The sequence below is a fragment of the Macrobrachium rosenbergii genome, chromosome 42, assembly GCF_040412425.1.
Source record: "Macrobrachium rosenbergii isolate ZJJX-2024 chromosome 42, ASM4041242v1, whole genome shotgun sequence".
Classification (NCBI taxonomy): Eukaryota; Metazoa; Arthropoda; class Malacostraca; order Decapoda; family Palaemonidae; genus Macrobrachium; species Macrobrachium rosenbergii.
The window spans coordinates 41921322-41934817 of record NC_089782.1 but is presented as its reverse complement, the minus strand read 5'-3'; the positions used below and the strand labels follow the sequence as shown (position 1 = coordinate 41934817).

Below are 13496 nucleotides of genomic sequence, written 5' to 3'. Positions count from 1 at the left end.
GCGTTTGGGCAGACATATGCATAACAGCTCAGATAGCCTGAAAGAGGTATATATATATATATATATTTCTATATGTGTATATATATATATATATATATATATATATAATATTCATATTCAAAATACTATTTTTTATTTTCATGTAGTCGAAATATTCGATATTTTTACGTACCGGAATAATGTTGATTATTCCATGCCTCATATTTAAGAAATATTGCTCTCTCTCTCTCTCTCTCTCTCTCTCTCTCTCTCTCTCTCTCTCTCTCTCTCTCTCTCTCTCTCGTGCAGCAAAGAAGTCGATTTATATAACGAAAATATAAAAAAATCGCTTTAAAACATTCCGCGTCCCAGCGATTCATTTCTTCGACCGTATATAAAATTGATATAATTCAACTTTTAATAACTATTATTAAATATATATTTCTGCAGTTGCATAGTCAGGACAATTACCCTGTCGTAAGAAAGGTTATTCTCAGGTGATAGAAATTCATTTCTCGGTATAATGTGGTTCGGATTCCACAATAAGCTGAAGGTCCCTTGCTAGGTAACCAAATGGTTCTTAGCCACATAAAATAAGTCTAATCCTTCGGGCCAGCCCTAGGAGAGCTGTTAACTTAATCAGCTCAGTGGTCTGGTTAAACCAAGGTATACTTACTTTACTCAGGTGCTATGTCCTGTACCAATTAGAAAGAAGACTGAGATGTATTGTGTTATGGTGTCCATCGTCCTTGCCTGGGAACTAGTTAGTCAAACTCACCAAGCCAAGAGTAACGGTTACTCAGTTGACTTTGTAGATTCGGATGTTGTTACGGTGTTGTAAGGGTGCTGGGGTGTGTGGCGTACTGTTTAGCATCGCTTAGACCTGCAATTGGCTGTTCGATGGGACTTGGCATCTATCAAAGGGAGGTAAGATTTGTATACTTTCTCTTAATTTTTGTTTAACGATGTTTTGATCACTTTCCAAAATCCACGACTGAAGTACTGAAGTACTGCATTTGGGTATTCCTACAAAAGAGCTCCGGACAGTGGTATCGCTTATAAATGAAATTGTTTAACCGGACAATATAGAAAATGTGTGGATAATGCAGTACAGGTGAGATGATTTGAGAAATTTAGTGATAATTTTAGAAATTTATCGTCTTTTGCTTGTTCATCTTCATCCCTGAAGAGCTAGTTAAGTAGGCCTATACCTTAGTTTAACCAGACCACTGAGCTGATTAACAGCTCTCCTAGCGCTGGCCCGAAGGATTAGACTTATTTCAAGTGGCTAAGAACCATTTGGTTACCTAGCAACGGGACCTATAGCTTACTGTGGAATCGTAACCACATTATACCGAGAAATGAATTTCTATCACCAGAAATAAATTCCTCTAATTTGTCGTTGTCCGTTTACTGAAGTAACATTAGAATCCAAATAGGAAATAACAGATGATATTTCGCAGCTGAAGTTATGCTTGATTTTTTTTTCACGCCTAAATTCGTTACGGAAAATGAAATTTGATCTGATTCTCAGTTTTCAGAGCCTGGAAAAGAACAGAGTTGTTACAGTGATGGAACTTTTAGTGATTCCACTCACAATTTTCTTGCACTGCAACATGTGATGAGTGTGGAATCGCGCAACCCTGTACACACACACACACGCACACACACACAGACTCGGTCTCTCGCATAAAAGTACGAGTTTGTTTGTGCGTGCTCAGGCGTATGGGGTCTCGTGTCGGTTGCCATCCATCCATCTCTGTTAGTGCTGTTTCATTAGTAAATGAGCTTTGGTGCCCTACGAAGCGCCCTTCCTTTGAGGCACTAATGCCCCATGCCAAGGCACTTATACACACACACAAGCACAAACAAACAGAAGTCCCAACTTACCCATACAGATAACGATCTGCGACCTGGGCGAAGTGTAGGAAGGCCTCTTGATGGACTTCATGCCTCTGTTGAATATCCTGGAGATCCTGTTGGTCTTGGTGAAGATGGCCGAGTAGCAGATGCAGAGGCCCGTGCCCAGGCCAATCCTGAGGAGGGCGCAGGTGGAGGTAGAAGGTGGGGCGAGGATCACGAAGGTCATGAGGTAGCAGAGGGCGATGCCCGCCAGGAGGACGTAGCACAGCTCCCTGCCGCTGGCCATGATGACCGGGGTCGTGTTGTAGCGGATGAAGGTGATAGTCGTCAGGAGGGTGCACAGTAGGCCTAGGGAGCTGTTGAGGAAAGGAGACGATTTAATTGGAGCTGCTGAAAGAACTTCTTAGGCTTAAAGTGCTGCTAAATGGAAGTTTCTCTTTATTGCATTTTTTAAAACTCTTTTAGACCTAATGTGTTTCTAAAAGGAGGTTTCTCTGAAGCGCATTAAAAAGGCTTAATGTACTGCTAAAAAAGGGTTTTCTCTTGAGAGCATTTGTAAAAAATCTCTAGACCTAATGTACTGCTAAAAAAAAGGGTTTCTCTTAAAGAGCATTTTAAAAAATCTTTCAGACCAAATGTACTGCTAAAAAAGGGGGTTCCTCTGAAGCGCATTTAAAAAAATCTCTTAGACCTAATGTACTGCTAAAAAGGGGGTTCTCTTAGGAGCGATTTTTAAAAAATACCTTAGACCTAATGTTCTACTAAAAAATTCTCCTGGGCTTAATGTGCCGCTACTAGGAGGTTGCTCTTAAGCGCATTAGAAAAAATCTCTGATGTCATGTACTGCGAAAATGAGGTTTGTCATGAGCGTATTCTTTTAAAGTCTCTTGGCATCTTGAAATTAAATTTTGCTCTATGTCTCAAAAAAAAAAAAGTTGGAGGAAAGAGACTTCAAAGTGAGTTTCCTACAAAGGAGGTCCCCCGTAGGGGGTTAGTGCCGTCAGTGCACCTCATGTGATACACCGTAGGCAAAACTTAAGGTTCTTTGCAGGGTGGCTTCGGCCCCTAGCTGCAACCCCTTTCATTCATTTTACTGTACCTCCATTCTTATCTTTCTTCTATCTTACTTTCCACCCTCTCCTAACATTTGATTCGTAGTGCAACTGCCAGGTTTTCCTCCTGTTACACCTATCAAACTTTCTGTCAATTTCCGTTTCAGCGCTGAATGGCCTCATAGGTACCAGTGCTTGGCCTTTGGCCTAAATTCTATATTCAGTTCAATCAATTAACGTACGGGGCATCAGCTTTACCACTCAGGTTGAATTTCTCGTGCCAAGTGCCACCGTGTGATACCTTCTTACGAAGCAATGAGATCTTCCTTTCGCAATGCCACCTTAATCCAACAATAGTAAATACTGTATAGGAAAAACATCGACCACAATAATAGTCTCATCCATAAAATAATCTAAATATCCCAGGACCATCAAATGCTTTTATCTAACAACCACATCGACAAAAAAGAATAAAGCTATTTACTTAAAAAATATATGAGGTATTAGGTTCACATTTTTGTTACGTGTTACAATTAACAATCAGATTTTGTTTTTACTAAGTTTTACAATACAAACATTATTCATTTGCAGGTTAATGCCTCGTGTCCCGTTCTTACCTGGGGACCTAATTGGTCCCGTTATGTCTTATCAGTTATCGGTGATTTTGTTGTGATATTCTTATGTAACGTAATTGAATTTGTCAGTTTCTGTATTACTTGCAGACAGTCATTCATCAGTTACCGTTGGTATTTGACTGAAGCCTTTGTTTATTGTCATATTTTTTTTTTAACCTTTTGACTGAATATGTGTACAATATATGTATAAAAATACATTATATATATATATATATATATATATATATATATATATAAACAATCCATACATGTATGATATATACATATACATATATATAAATAATCCATATATTTATGATATACATATGTATATATATATATATATACATGCTACATACATACATACATACATACACATACATACGTGTAAAGAAAGTAAAAGAGAGACAGCCACGTAAACAAACGACAAAAGCCGAGAGAGAGAGAGAGAGCGTCGCTCTTTGAGGATTAATAAAGAAGAGAGAAACTCCCCCTCTCTCTCTCTCTCTCTCTCTCTCTCTCTCTCTCTCTCTCTCTCGCACATACCGGAGAGAGGCACCAGTCAGATTGCTTGAGCATGATAAATGCAGCCGCGTCCCTGTGATCTGCATCGGAGCGGATGGTCGGAGGAAATCATTATTGGGAGCTTTATAAAAAAAAAAAAGTAAAAAAAAAAAAATGGAGCTTTTCTCAAACTTATCTCGGCCCTCTTTTAGGTGCAGGGCAGCGGAGTGAGGAGGAGTGAGGAAGGATGAGGAGGAGGAGGAAGGAGGAGGAGGAGAAGGAGGAGGGGGAGGAGGAGGAGGAGGAGGAGGAGGAGGATCTGCTACTTATTTGTTCTTGCGTTTGGAGTGATGACGCAATCGACTCGTTTCTCAAAAAGACCGCCTCATTTTTTTTAAAGATGTTAAATAGGATTTTTTTTTTACATAAAATAATAGGTTTTAAAGATGTTAAATAGGATTTTTTCTACATAAAATAATAGGATTTTTTCAGATAAATAATAGGATTTTTTTAAAGATGCAAGTATGATTTTTTTCAGATAAAAAGATTATATTTTTTCACAATAAAGATATTTTGTTCCTGATAAGTAGGAATTTTTTTCCCAGACGAAAAATAAGATTTTTCCTTGGTAAAAAGTAGGATTTTTCCAGATAAAAATAGGATTTTTTTCCAGATAAAAATAGGATTTTTCCCAGATAAAAATAGGATCTTTTCCATAATAAAAAATAGGATTTTTTTCCAGATAAAAGATAGGAATATTTTTCAGATAAAAAATAGAATGATTTCAGATAAAAAACTGGATCTCTTCAGATGAAAAATAGGTTTATTTTCTCAGATAAAAAAACGATTGCAAATGTTCGGTTAATTCTCTTTAGCCTTTGTAGGTTATGGGGATTAGGGTCTTACATATATTTAGTCCTACAAATAGTCTTGATTTTATGTGTTATTTTTTATGTGTGGTCTATATCGTCTGCCTTCTTAGGGTGATATCATGAGTCTCTTTCGGTCCTTTTATGAAATACATTTTTAATTCTCAATTTGATTACTTTATTTCCATTTCTAATAATTATCTTTCTTGGTCCTTTTACCAGTCGTATCATTTCCAATTATATGTCATATGCTCCTTCCGTTTTCGCATGACATTACCGCGTACGTCACTAATATATTCATATTTTTCCAACTCATGTCATTTCATATATCTATGACCATTCTCCTCTTTTCATCTGACATGACCTCGACCTACCACTCGATGGCCATATCATTTCTCAGATTCATGTCAATTTTTCTGGCGCTTTAAAATCATATTCTCATTCTCCTTCATATATATACGACGAGTCTTCCCTTTTCATGTGACATGACCTCGACCTACCACTCGATGGTCATGTCATTTCTCAGATTCATGTCACTTTTTTACTGGCGCTTTAAAATCATATTCTCATTTCCCAGCATCTCATATTTATCTCATCTGATTAACTCTCTCCTGGCAAGTCTTCAAGTGTTTTTATTTCTCCCCTTTTAGCCAAGATGGAAATCTTAGTTACATCATGAGTCCAGCAGAGGGAGATTAAGGCCAAGGTATTACCCGCCCGCCCCCTCTCTCCCAAATCCCCACCCCCCACCCCCTCCATCCCGCTAACCCTTCCCCACACCGGCCCCCTCCACCTCCAGCCATGTCAGTAAGACATCGCATTGCTTTTAAGACGCCCTTTGGATTTTAGACAAAGAAGAAAGGGATTGTCTGGAAAGAACTTACATTAGAGCCAGAGGAGCGAAAAAAGTGCATTTTTTAATATATCGGTCGTCGTATGGAGGGAGAGAGAGAGAGAGAGAGAGAGAGAGAGAGAGAGAGAGAGAGAGAGAGAGAGTTTACATTAGAGCGAGAGGAAAATGTGCATTTTTTACCATCTCTGTTAGTCTTAGTGTGATGGGACCCATAGAGAAAAGTGAAGATGTTATGATAGTATTTTTGAATGTCTCAATTAGCCTTCGTAAGCAGGACCTTTAAGGGTTTTTAGAGAGAGAGAGAGAGAGAGAGAGAGAGAGAGAGAGAAGAAGGACGAAGGCAGTAAACATGCTCGTCCATAATGCTTTAAATGTGGTAGTTCCATAAATATGTACCATCATCATCATCATATAGCCCACATGTTTTGTTTAGCAAACTCTATCTCCGTTTCTGTTTTCATATATTTTATAATGATGTTAATATACAATTTATGTTAACGTTCCTTTGATGTTCTAGAAAAATGCTCTTTCATATATTAACCTTCCAGCTTAACTGAACTTCAGATTGTAATGGATAAGACATCATTTCCCCTCAGAGGTGTGAAATATGCTGCTTGGACATATCTGGCATCTTTCAGCATCTTATTGCTGAATTCTGAAACTCTGACCCAAGAGGGTAGTATTGGTGGCAAACTGAAGAGGTGCACGCGCGCGCGGCACCGCCATATGACGAACTTGGGCGTTTTCGGACCTTCTGTCGTAATGCAAAATTCGGCGGCCAAATATTGAAAACTGGCAAACCCGTCTTCCCGTGGGACCTAAGAATACCAAGACAAAAGCCAGTTACGTAGTTTTTTCTGTTCTTCCGTAGATATTTACGTTATTGACAAACTGAGAAATTTAGTTTATTTGTTACTAAAATCTTGGACAGCTACTGGATGAATATTGTTCTGATAAGCGGAAATTTCGCTTTGTTATGTCAGATATTCATCAATATTTGTCAAATATTTTTTTGACACTGGGAAACTGCATTGTTATCACAAATGAACTTGGTCATACATTAATTAGATTTATGACGGACAGAAATTTTTAATTGGTATTGCAGATGTAATCAGCCATATATTAATCAAACGTTTTTGTGATAAACCTAACTTTTTTGGTTTACCATATACTGATTAAGCACGGATCTTGAAAGCTTACGTTTACCTGTGGTGCATCACTATACTGTGACCGGAAATAATAAGTAAACAAGTAAAAATTACGCCGAAGTTTCTTCGACACGATCGAGTTTTCCGTACAGTCGCTACAGCGTATAATCAAAGCCACCGAAAATAGATCTATCTTTCGGTGGTTTCGGTATAATGCTGTATGAGCCGCGACCCATGAGGCTTTAACCACGGGCCGTTGGTGGCCTATCCTATATCGTTGCCAGAAGCACGATTAAGGCTAACTTTAACTTTAAATAAAATAAAAACTACTGAGGCTAGATGGATGCAATTTGGTATGTTTGATGATTGGAGGGTGGATGATCAACATGCCAATTTGCAGCCCTCTAGCCTTAGTAGTTTTTAAGATCTGAGGGCGGACAGAAAAAAGTGCGGACGGACAGACAAAGCCGGTACGACGGTTTTCTTTTCAGAAAACTAAAAAGCCACAATAATGTATAGGAGCGTCTGTATTTTTCCAAATACAAAAAAGGTTAAAAAAAAGGGGGGGAGATTTCGACCGTTTGCACAACGGCCCTCTTCCGCCAAGTGAAGAGGACCGTTGTGCAAACGGTCGACAAAGTTCCTTTTTTAACCATTTTTTTGTATTTGGAAAAATATGGTCATTCATATACATTATTGTAACTTTTAATTAAGCTTACGCTCCTTAAACATTGATATTTAACCGTTGTTTCGGAGGCTTTGCCAAGATTAAGTAGAGTATTTGATTAAAGTGAAATATTTATTGTTCAGAATGTCATTCTGAATGTCATTCGTTCTGGTATCCTAAACGTTGATAGGAAAACTTTTCGTAGAGAAAACTTTTAGACATTAAAGATTTACAGCGTCATTCCTCTCGGCTGATAAGATATGCAAATTAGACTTTAAGTCTCTGAGAAGAATCACTGGTAAAACTTGTGTTTTGTTCTGTGTGGGTGAGAGAAATTTTCGGTCTTTCCCTGGGCCAAAGGTATTTTTTCGCCTTGTCTCTGCTTCTATGTCTATCTGTCTGCCTTTGGGCATGAAGAAGTCTCTCTCTCTCTCTCTCTCTCTCTCTCTCTCTCTCTCTCTCTCTCTCTCTCTCTCTCTCTCATTTTCTGACTCAGATATTCTCTGCCTCTCTTTCTGACTAAATATCTCTCTGCCTCTCTTTCTCAAACTAAATCTCTCTCTCTCTCTCTCTCTCTTTTCTGGGCTAAAGGTAGTCTCTACCTCTCGTTGAGAAAACAAAATATTCTCTCTCTCTCTCTCTCTCTCTCTCTCTCTCTCTCTCTCTCTCTCTCTCTCTCTTTTCTGGGCTAAAGGTAGTCTCTACCTCTCGTTGAGAAAACAAAATATTCTCTCTCTCTCTCTCTCTCTCTCTCTCTCTTTTCTGGGCTAAAGGTAGTCTCTACCTCTCGTTGAGCAAGCAAAATATTCTCTCTCTCTCTGTATCTCTGTGTGTCTCTCTCTCTTTTCTAGGTTAAAGGTAGTCTCTACCTCTCGTGGAGGAAGCAAAATATTCTCTCTCTCTCTCTTTCCTGGGCTAAAGGTAGTCTCTACCTCTCGTTGAGAAAGTAAGATACTCTATCTCTCCATTTTTTGCCTAAAAATATTCTCTGCCTCTCTTTGAGCAAACAAAATGTTCTCTCTCTCTCTCTCTCTCTCTCTCTCTCTCTCTCTCTCTCTCTCTCTCTCTCTCTCTCTCTCTCTCTCTCTCTCTCTCTCTCTCTCAGCAAAAGAGATTTGGACTTTGCCGTCATCCTAACTGTCTAAGATCCCGAACTTTTAAATCAATTGTCGGATAATTTTCTTCCCTCGCTAATAATACCAATTAAGCACAACGAGCGAATTTTTGGCAGTCAGCTAAATTTCGCGATTGATTTATCGATGGTCTGATATTTCGCGTGGTCATCAGTCAAGAAAATTTGCTAGACGTCAGGAGAGAGAGAGAGAGAGAGAGAGAGAGAGAGAGAGAGAGAGAGAGAGAGAGAGAGAGAGAGAGAGAGAGAATTTTTTGTGGGAATGGAGAGAGTTAAACAGACAGTGAGGAAGGGAAGATTTCTCTCGTCTGAGAGAGAGAGAGAGAGAGAGAGAGAGAGAGAGAGAGAGAGAGAGAGAGAGAGAGAGAGAGAGAACATTTTGCTAGCTAATAGAGAGGCAGCGAACACCTTTAGTCCAAAAGAGAGAGAGAGAGAGAGAGAACATTTTGATTGCTCCAAGAGCGGCAGGGAACACCTTTAGTCCAAAAGTGAGAGAGAGAGAGAGAGATGATTAAGTCAGTTGTCCTCTCGGCACGGAGCCTAATTGAGACAGAGGAAAGTTTTTACCCCTGTAAAAAGATACTCCTCCGCTTTTAAAGAAAACGAAACCCAACTTCAAAAGATAACACAAACACACTTCCTAAGGCTCTTCTTCTTCTTCCAGACCCGGCCGAGGATTTTGGAATGGACGCATCTAAGATGCGGCTAGCGTCGGAAAATGTCGATTACCTCACGGGAAAGTTCGTCGTGAGAACGTTTTGCGTCGTTTCCTGTTCTTTATTAGATTTATCTTTACTCCTACTGGTCTCTCTCATCCATTTGATTACGGCTATTGTAACTCACTTGAAGAAGATGCTGTATCTCTCGTTTGCTGCGGAGAACTTTGTGGAACAGTCTCCCGGAGGATGTCGTGCCATTGGGACTTTGGAAGCTCAAGCGAAGATGCAATGCATTACTACCCTATTGCTATTCTCCTTGCATTTTAATACATTTTTATCTATTTATCAATTTATTTTTTCTTTTTGATAAGTGAGATCTCTTCTTTCTGTATTTCTTTGGAAGCTTGAATTTCCAGTCAGTGGCCCCCTTGGGCTTGTTCCATATGAATAGGGTTCATCTTCTGAATAATAATAATAATAATAATAATAATAATAATAATAATAATAATACCCTGCTTACTCTTGTTTCTTGTGTACTTCAAGAATAATGACACCCTGTCGATCTAAATTGCTGAGTTCCTTCTTATTCCAAAATACATCCAACAGTCGTCATTAGAGAGGCATTGCCCTGATTTTAATATTTTCTGTTACCCTTCCTTGTTTATGAAATACAACATTCATTTTGATCATCCGTATGAAAGCTCAAATGGTCTGTTTTCGTTGATTAGTTTCAAACGCTTTTTTTTATTGGGTGACCTATTCATTGCTTAGCCAATCGCACTCACAGGTGGGCGACTGTTAACAATCGGTCGATCCTGATGATTTCTATGTAGGAAGCAGGTCAGCTGGAAACGGTTTCAATCACTTTTGCAGCGATGTTTTTCAACAGTTGTGTGATGTATCGGTGAGTCAGTGCTTTTGTAGTCCGAACAGTCGCGCTGGGTCTTTTGTTTTGAGAGGCATTGATGTTTTTTGTGTTTTTTTTTTTTATTCAGATACTCTTTGATAAATGATCGTTATTGTCCTCTTCAAAATGAACTATAAACAGCATCTGCTTGACGATGAGTAGATCATATCTGTTGGGGGGGGTCAGAATCCTGGAGTCCTCATCAGATTTATTGAAACCTTTAATACTTTACCCACGCTAGCATGCCACCTTTGGGTAAGGGCCCGCCTTGGCACAAGGGTGGCTCAACCTAAACTAAGCCAGCAAGATGGCTTTAATCTTTCAGGACACGGGAACAATAGGGGACTTATTTTTCAGGGTTTTAGTTCCTGGTTTTTTACAGAAAATCTGTTCTTCATATTTACATTACTCTTCATATTTATACTTATCTATATATTTATCAGGGCTGGAGGACGAAGACTCCAGACTGCATTGTTATCTTGTATGAATTCTTAAAGTTTATTTGTGGAAGCCATTTTACGACTTTTGTTCGGTCCAGCAGGCAAGCCCAAGTTTTAGTTTTCTGTAAAAGAAAACTATTGAGATGGTTTATTGCCTGTCCGTCCGCCCTCAGATCTGAAAAACTACTGAGGCTAGAGGGCTGCAAATTGGTGTGTTGATCATCCACCATCCAGTCATCAAACATACCAAATTGCAACCCTCTAGACTCGGTAGTCTATATTTTACTTAAGGTTAAATTTATCCATAATCGTGCGTCTGGTAACGATATAGGCCAGGCCACCAACGGGTCGTGGTTAAAGTTTCATGGGCCGCGGCCCATACAGCATTATACCGAGACCACCGAAGTATAGATCTATTTTCGGTGGCCTTGATCATACGCTGTAGCGGCTGTACACAAAACTCGATTGCGCCGAAGAAACTTTGGCGCATTTTTTACTTGTTTTGGTCTGTTTATAGCTTCCCTGAACATCTCGCTCTTCCGTGTCACTTCTCCTTCTGAATAGATATGTCATCAATTTCTTCTTGAATGCCTCTCAAGTTATCACCTTTATTGAAAAAATTGGGTGGCATGCGCTGAAAAGACCGTCTTCCAGTATCTTTGCTCCTGGACCGTTCGTTCCAGGAAAAGAGACTCGTCATTCCTGTGAAAGTGAAGTCTTTGGCTTCTGATTTTCTGAGGGGACTTATTCAACAGCCTTAAATAAAATCTGCTAACAGGGTCTCTTATGTACTATCAGTGTTCGAGTTTAAGCTCTTCAAAGACTCTTTGTTATGTATATCAGCAACAGCGCATCCTGTTTTAATTCTGGGGTTCCAGGAAGCTTCCAGGTAGGACGATAAAAAAAGACATTTTTCAATGGGATCATCGGGGCGTTTTTCACAGCATTATTTTTAAAAGACTCGGGGGGAAGACACTAAACGTCCACTGTGTCTTTTGCTACGCCATTTCATAAAAGTCATTCAGTGAATAACCCAATCAATCAGTCAACCAATCAGCTATTGGGTCCTCAGGAGTCGACACTGGCAATGAAACCATATATTAAATATGCTGTTATTGAACATGCGACAAAATTATTTAGTTCCTCAGAAAAGGGATAATTAATTATTCGTATCTGGAAAATAATCGGTTTAAGTCTGGGTAATATAACTCTATGTAACGAAGAGACTGAGATAAGCTCAGTCGTTACAAGGAACATTAAAGGTTTTCCTTCAGAATTCATGACAAACTCGACTCCTAACCAGAGGCTGGTCAAATGGTTTTCAGAAAACACAGTTATTGTTCACAGCTTTTGTAGTCTGTCATTATTTTCTTTTGCATTCCAATGTTATCCTTTGTAGTTCTTGCATTCCGTCGTTATTTTCAGTTGCTTTTGCATACCAACGTTATTGTTGTAGTTTTTGAATTCCATAGCCTTTGTATTCCAACGTTATTCTCTGTACCTTTTGCATTCCATCGTTATTCTCTGTACCTTATGCATTCCATCGTTATTCTCTGTACCTTATGCATTCCATCGTTATTCTCTGTACCTTATGCATTCCATCGTTATTCTCTGTACCTTATGCATTCCATCGTTATTCTCTGTACCTTATGCATTCCATCGTTATTCTCTACCTTATGCAGCCTTTGCATTCTGTACCTTATGCATTCCATCATCGCATTTGTTTTCATTTATAGCCTTTGCATTCCATCGTTGTTTTCTTTAGCCTTTGCATTCCAACGTTATTCTCTGTGCCTTATGCATTCCATCGTTATCCTCCATAGCCTTTGCAACCCATCGTTATTCACCATAGCCTTTGCATTCCATCGTCATTCATCATAACTTTTGCATTCCATCGTTATTCACCATAACTTTTGCATTCTATCGTTATTCTCCATAGCCTTTGCATTCCAACGTTATCCTCCATAGACTTTGCATTCCGTCGCTATTCTCCATTAAATCCCCAAAAGCGGTCGAGTTCATTCCCGTGATTTGCGCATCCAAAAGAACAAAGACGTAACATTGGTCAAGTTTGCTTTGTACCTCGTCGTGTCCCGCAGCGGGCCGCAGTATAACTAACAATGGCGGCCCTTTGTTGTTTCATTTCATTTGTTGTTTCGATGTCATTTTCTTCGATTTGTTTTTCGCGTTTTTGAAATATGGGAATTTTTGTTTTTTTTTTCTTTTTAAGCCTTGTCTTGTTTGCTGATGACCTTTTGGCTTGCTCTAAAGAAAATGATCGTATTTGGTATAATAATAATAATAATAATAATAATAATAATAATAATAATAATAATAATAATAATAATTATTATTATTATTATTATTATTATTATTATTATTATTATTATTATTATTATTAATAAATCATCAGTTTTTTTCAGGTTTTTCATTTTTACTCGCAAACTTATGACAAAAGATGGAGTTTTAAGTCAGTGGCCCCTGTAGCTTTGTTCCGTATAAATAGGGGTTATCTTCTGAATAATAATAATAATAATAATAATAATAATAATAATAATAATAATAATAATAATATGATTTAGCTCATCTCCTATTAGTTATATTATAATAATAGTAGCATTTAAGGATCCTATTGGCTTGCTCTAAAAGCGATCGTGTTTAATAATAATAATAATAATAATAATAATAATAATAATAATAATAATAATAATAATAATAATAATAATAATAATAATAATTTGTATTCAGCTTTCATGCATTATTTTTTTATATCTTCTCACAGCATTTATTGATATTTCCGTTTTTGTTT

The 13496-nt window shown here is 38.2% G+C and overlaps 1 protein-coding gene across 5 annotated transcripts in view; it reads right to left on the bottom strand.

The window, feature by feature from the left end:
* The window catches only part of LOC136828328 (metabotropic glutamate receptor 8-like), an 811414-nt gene that overhangs the window by 19800 nt on the left and 778118 nt on the right, over nt 1-13496 (bottom strand). For all 5 annotated transcript variants that reach the window (XM_067086216.1, XM_067086217.1, XM_067086218.1 and 2 more), the window contains one exon: nt 1870-2198. In XM_067086216.1, the coding sequence (XP_066942317.1) occupies nt 1870-2198 (329 nt within the window). The remainder of the gene's footprint in view (nt 1-1869; nt 2199-13496) is intronic.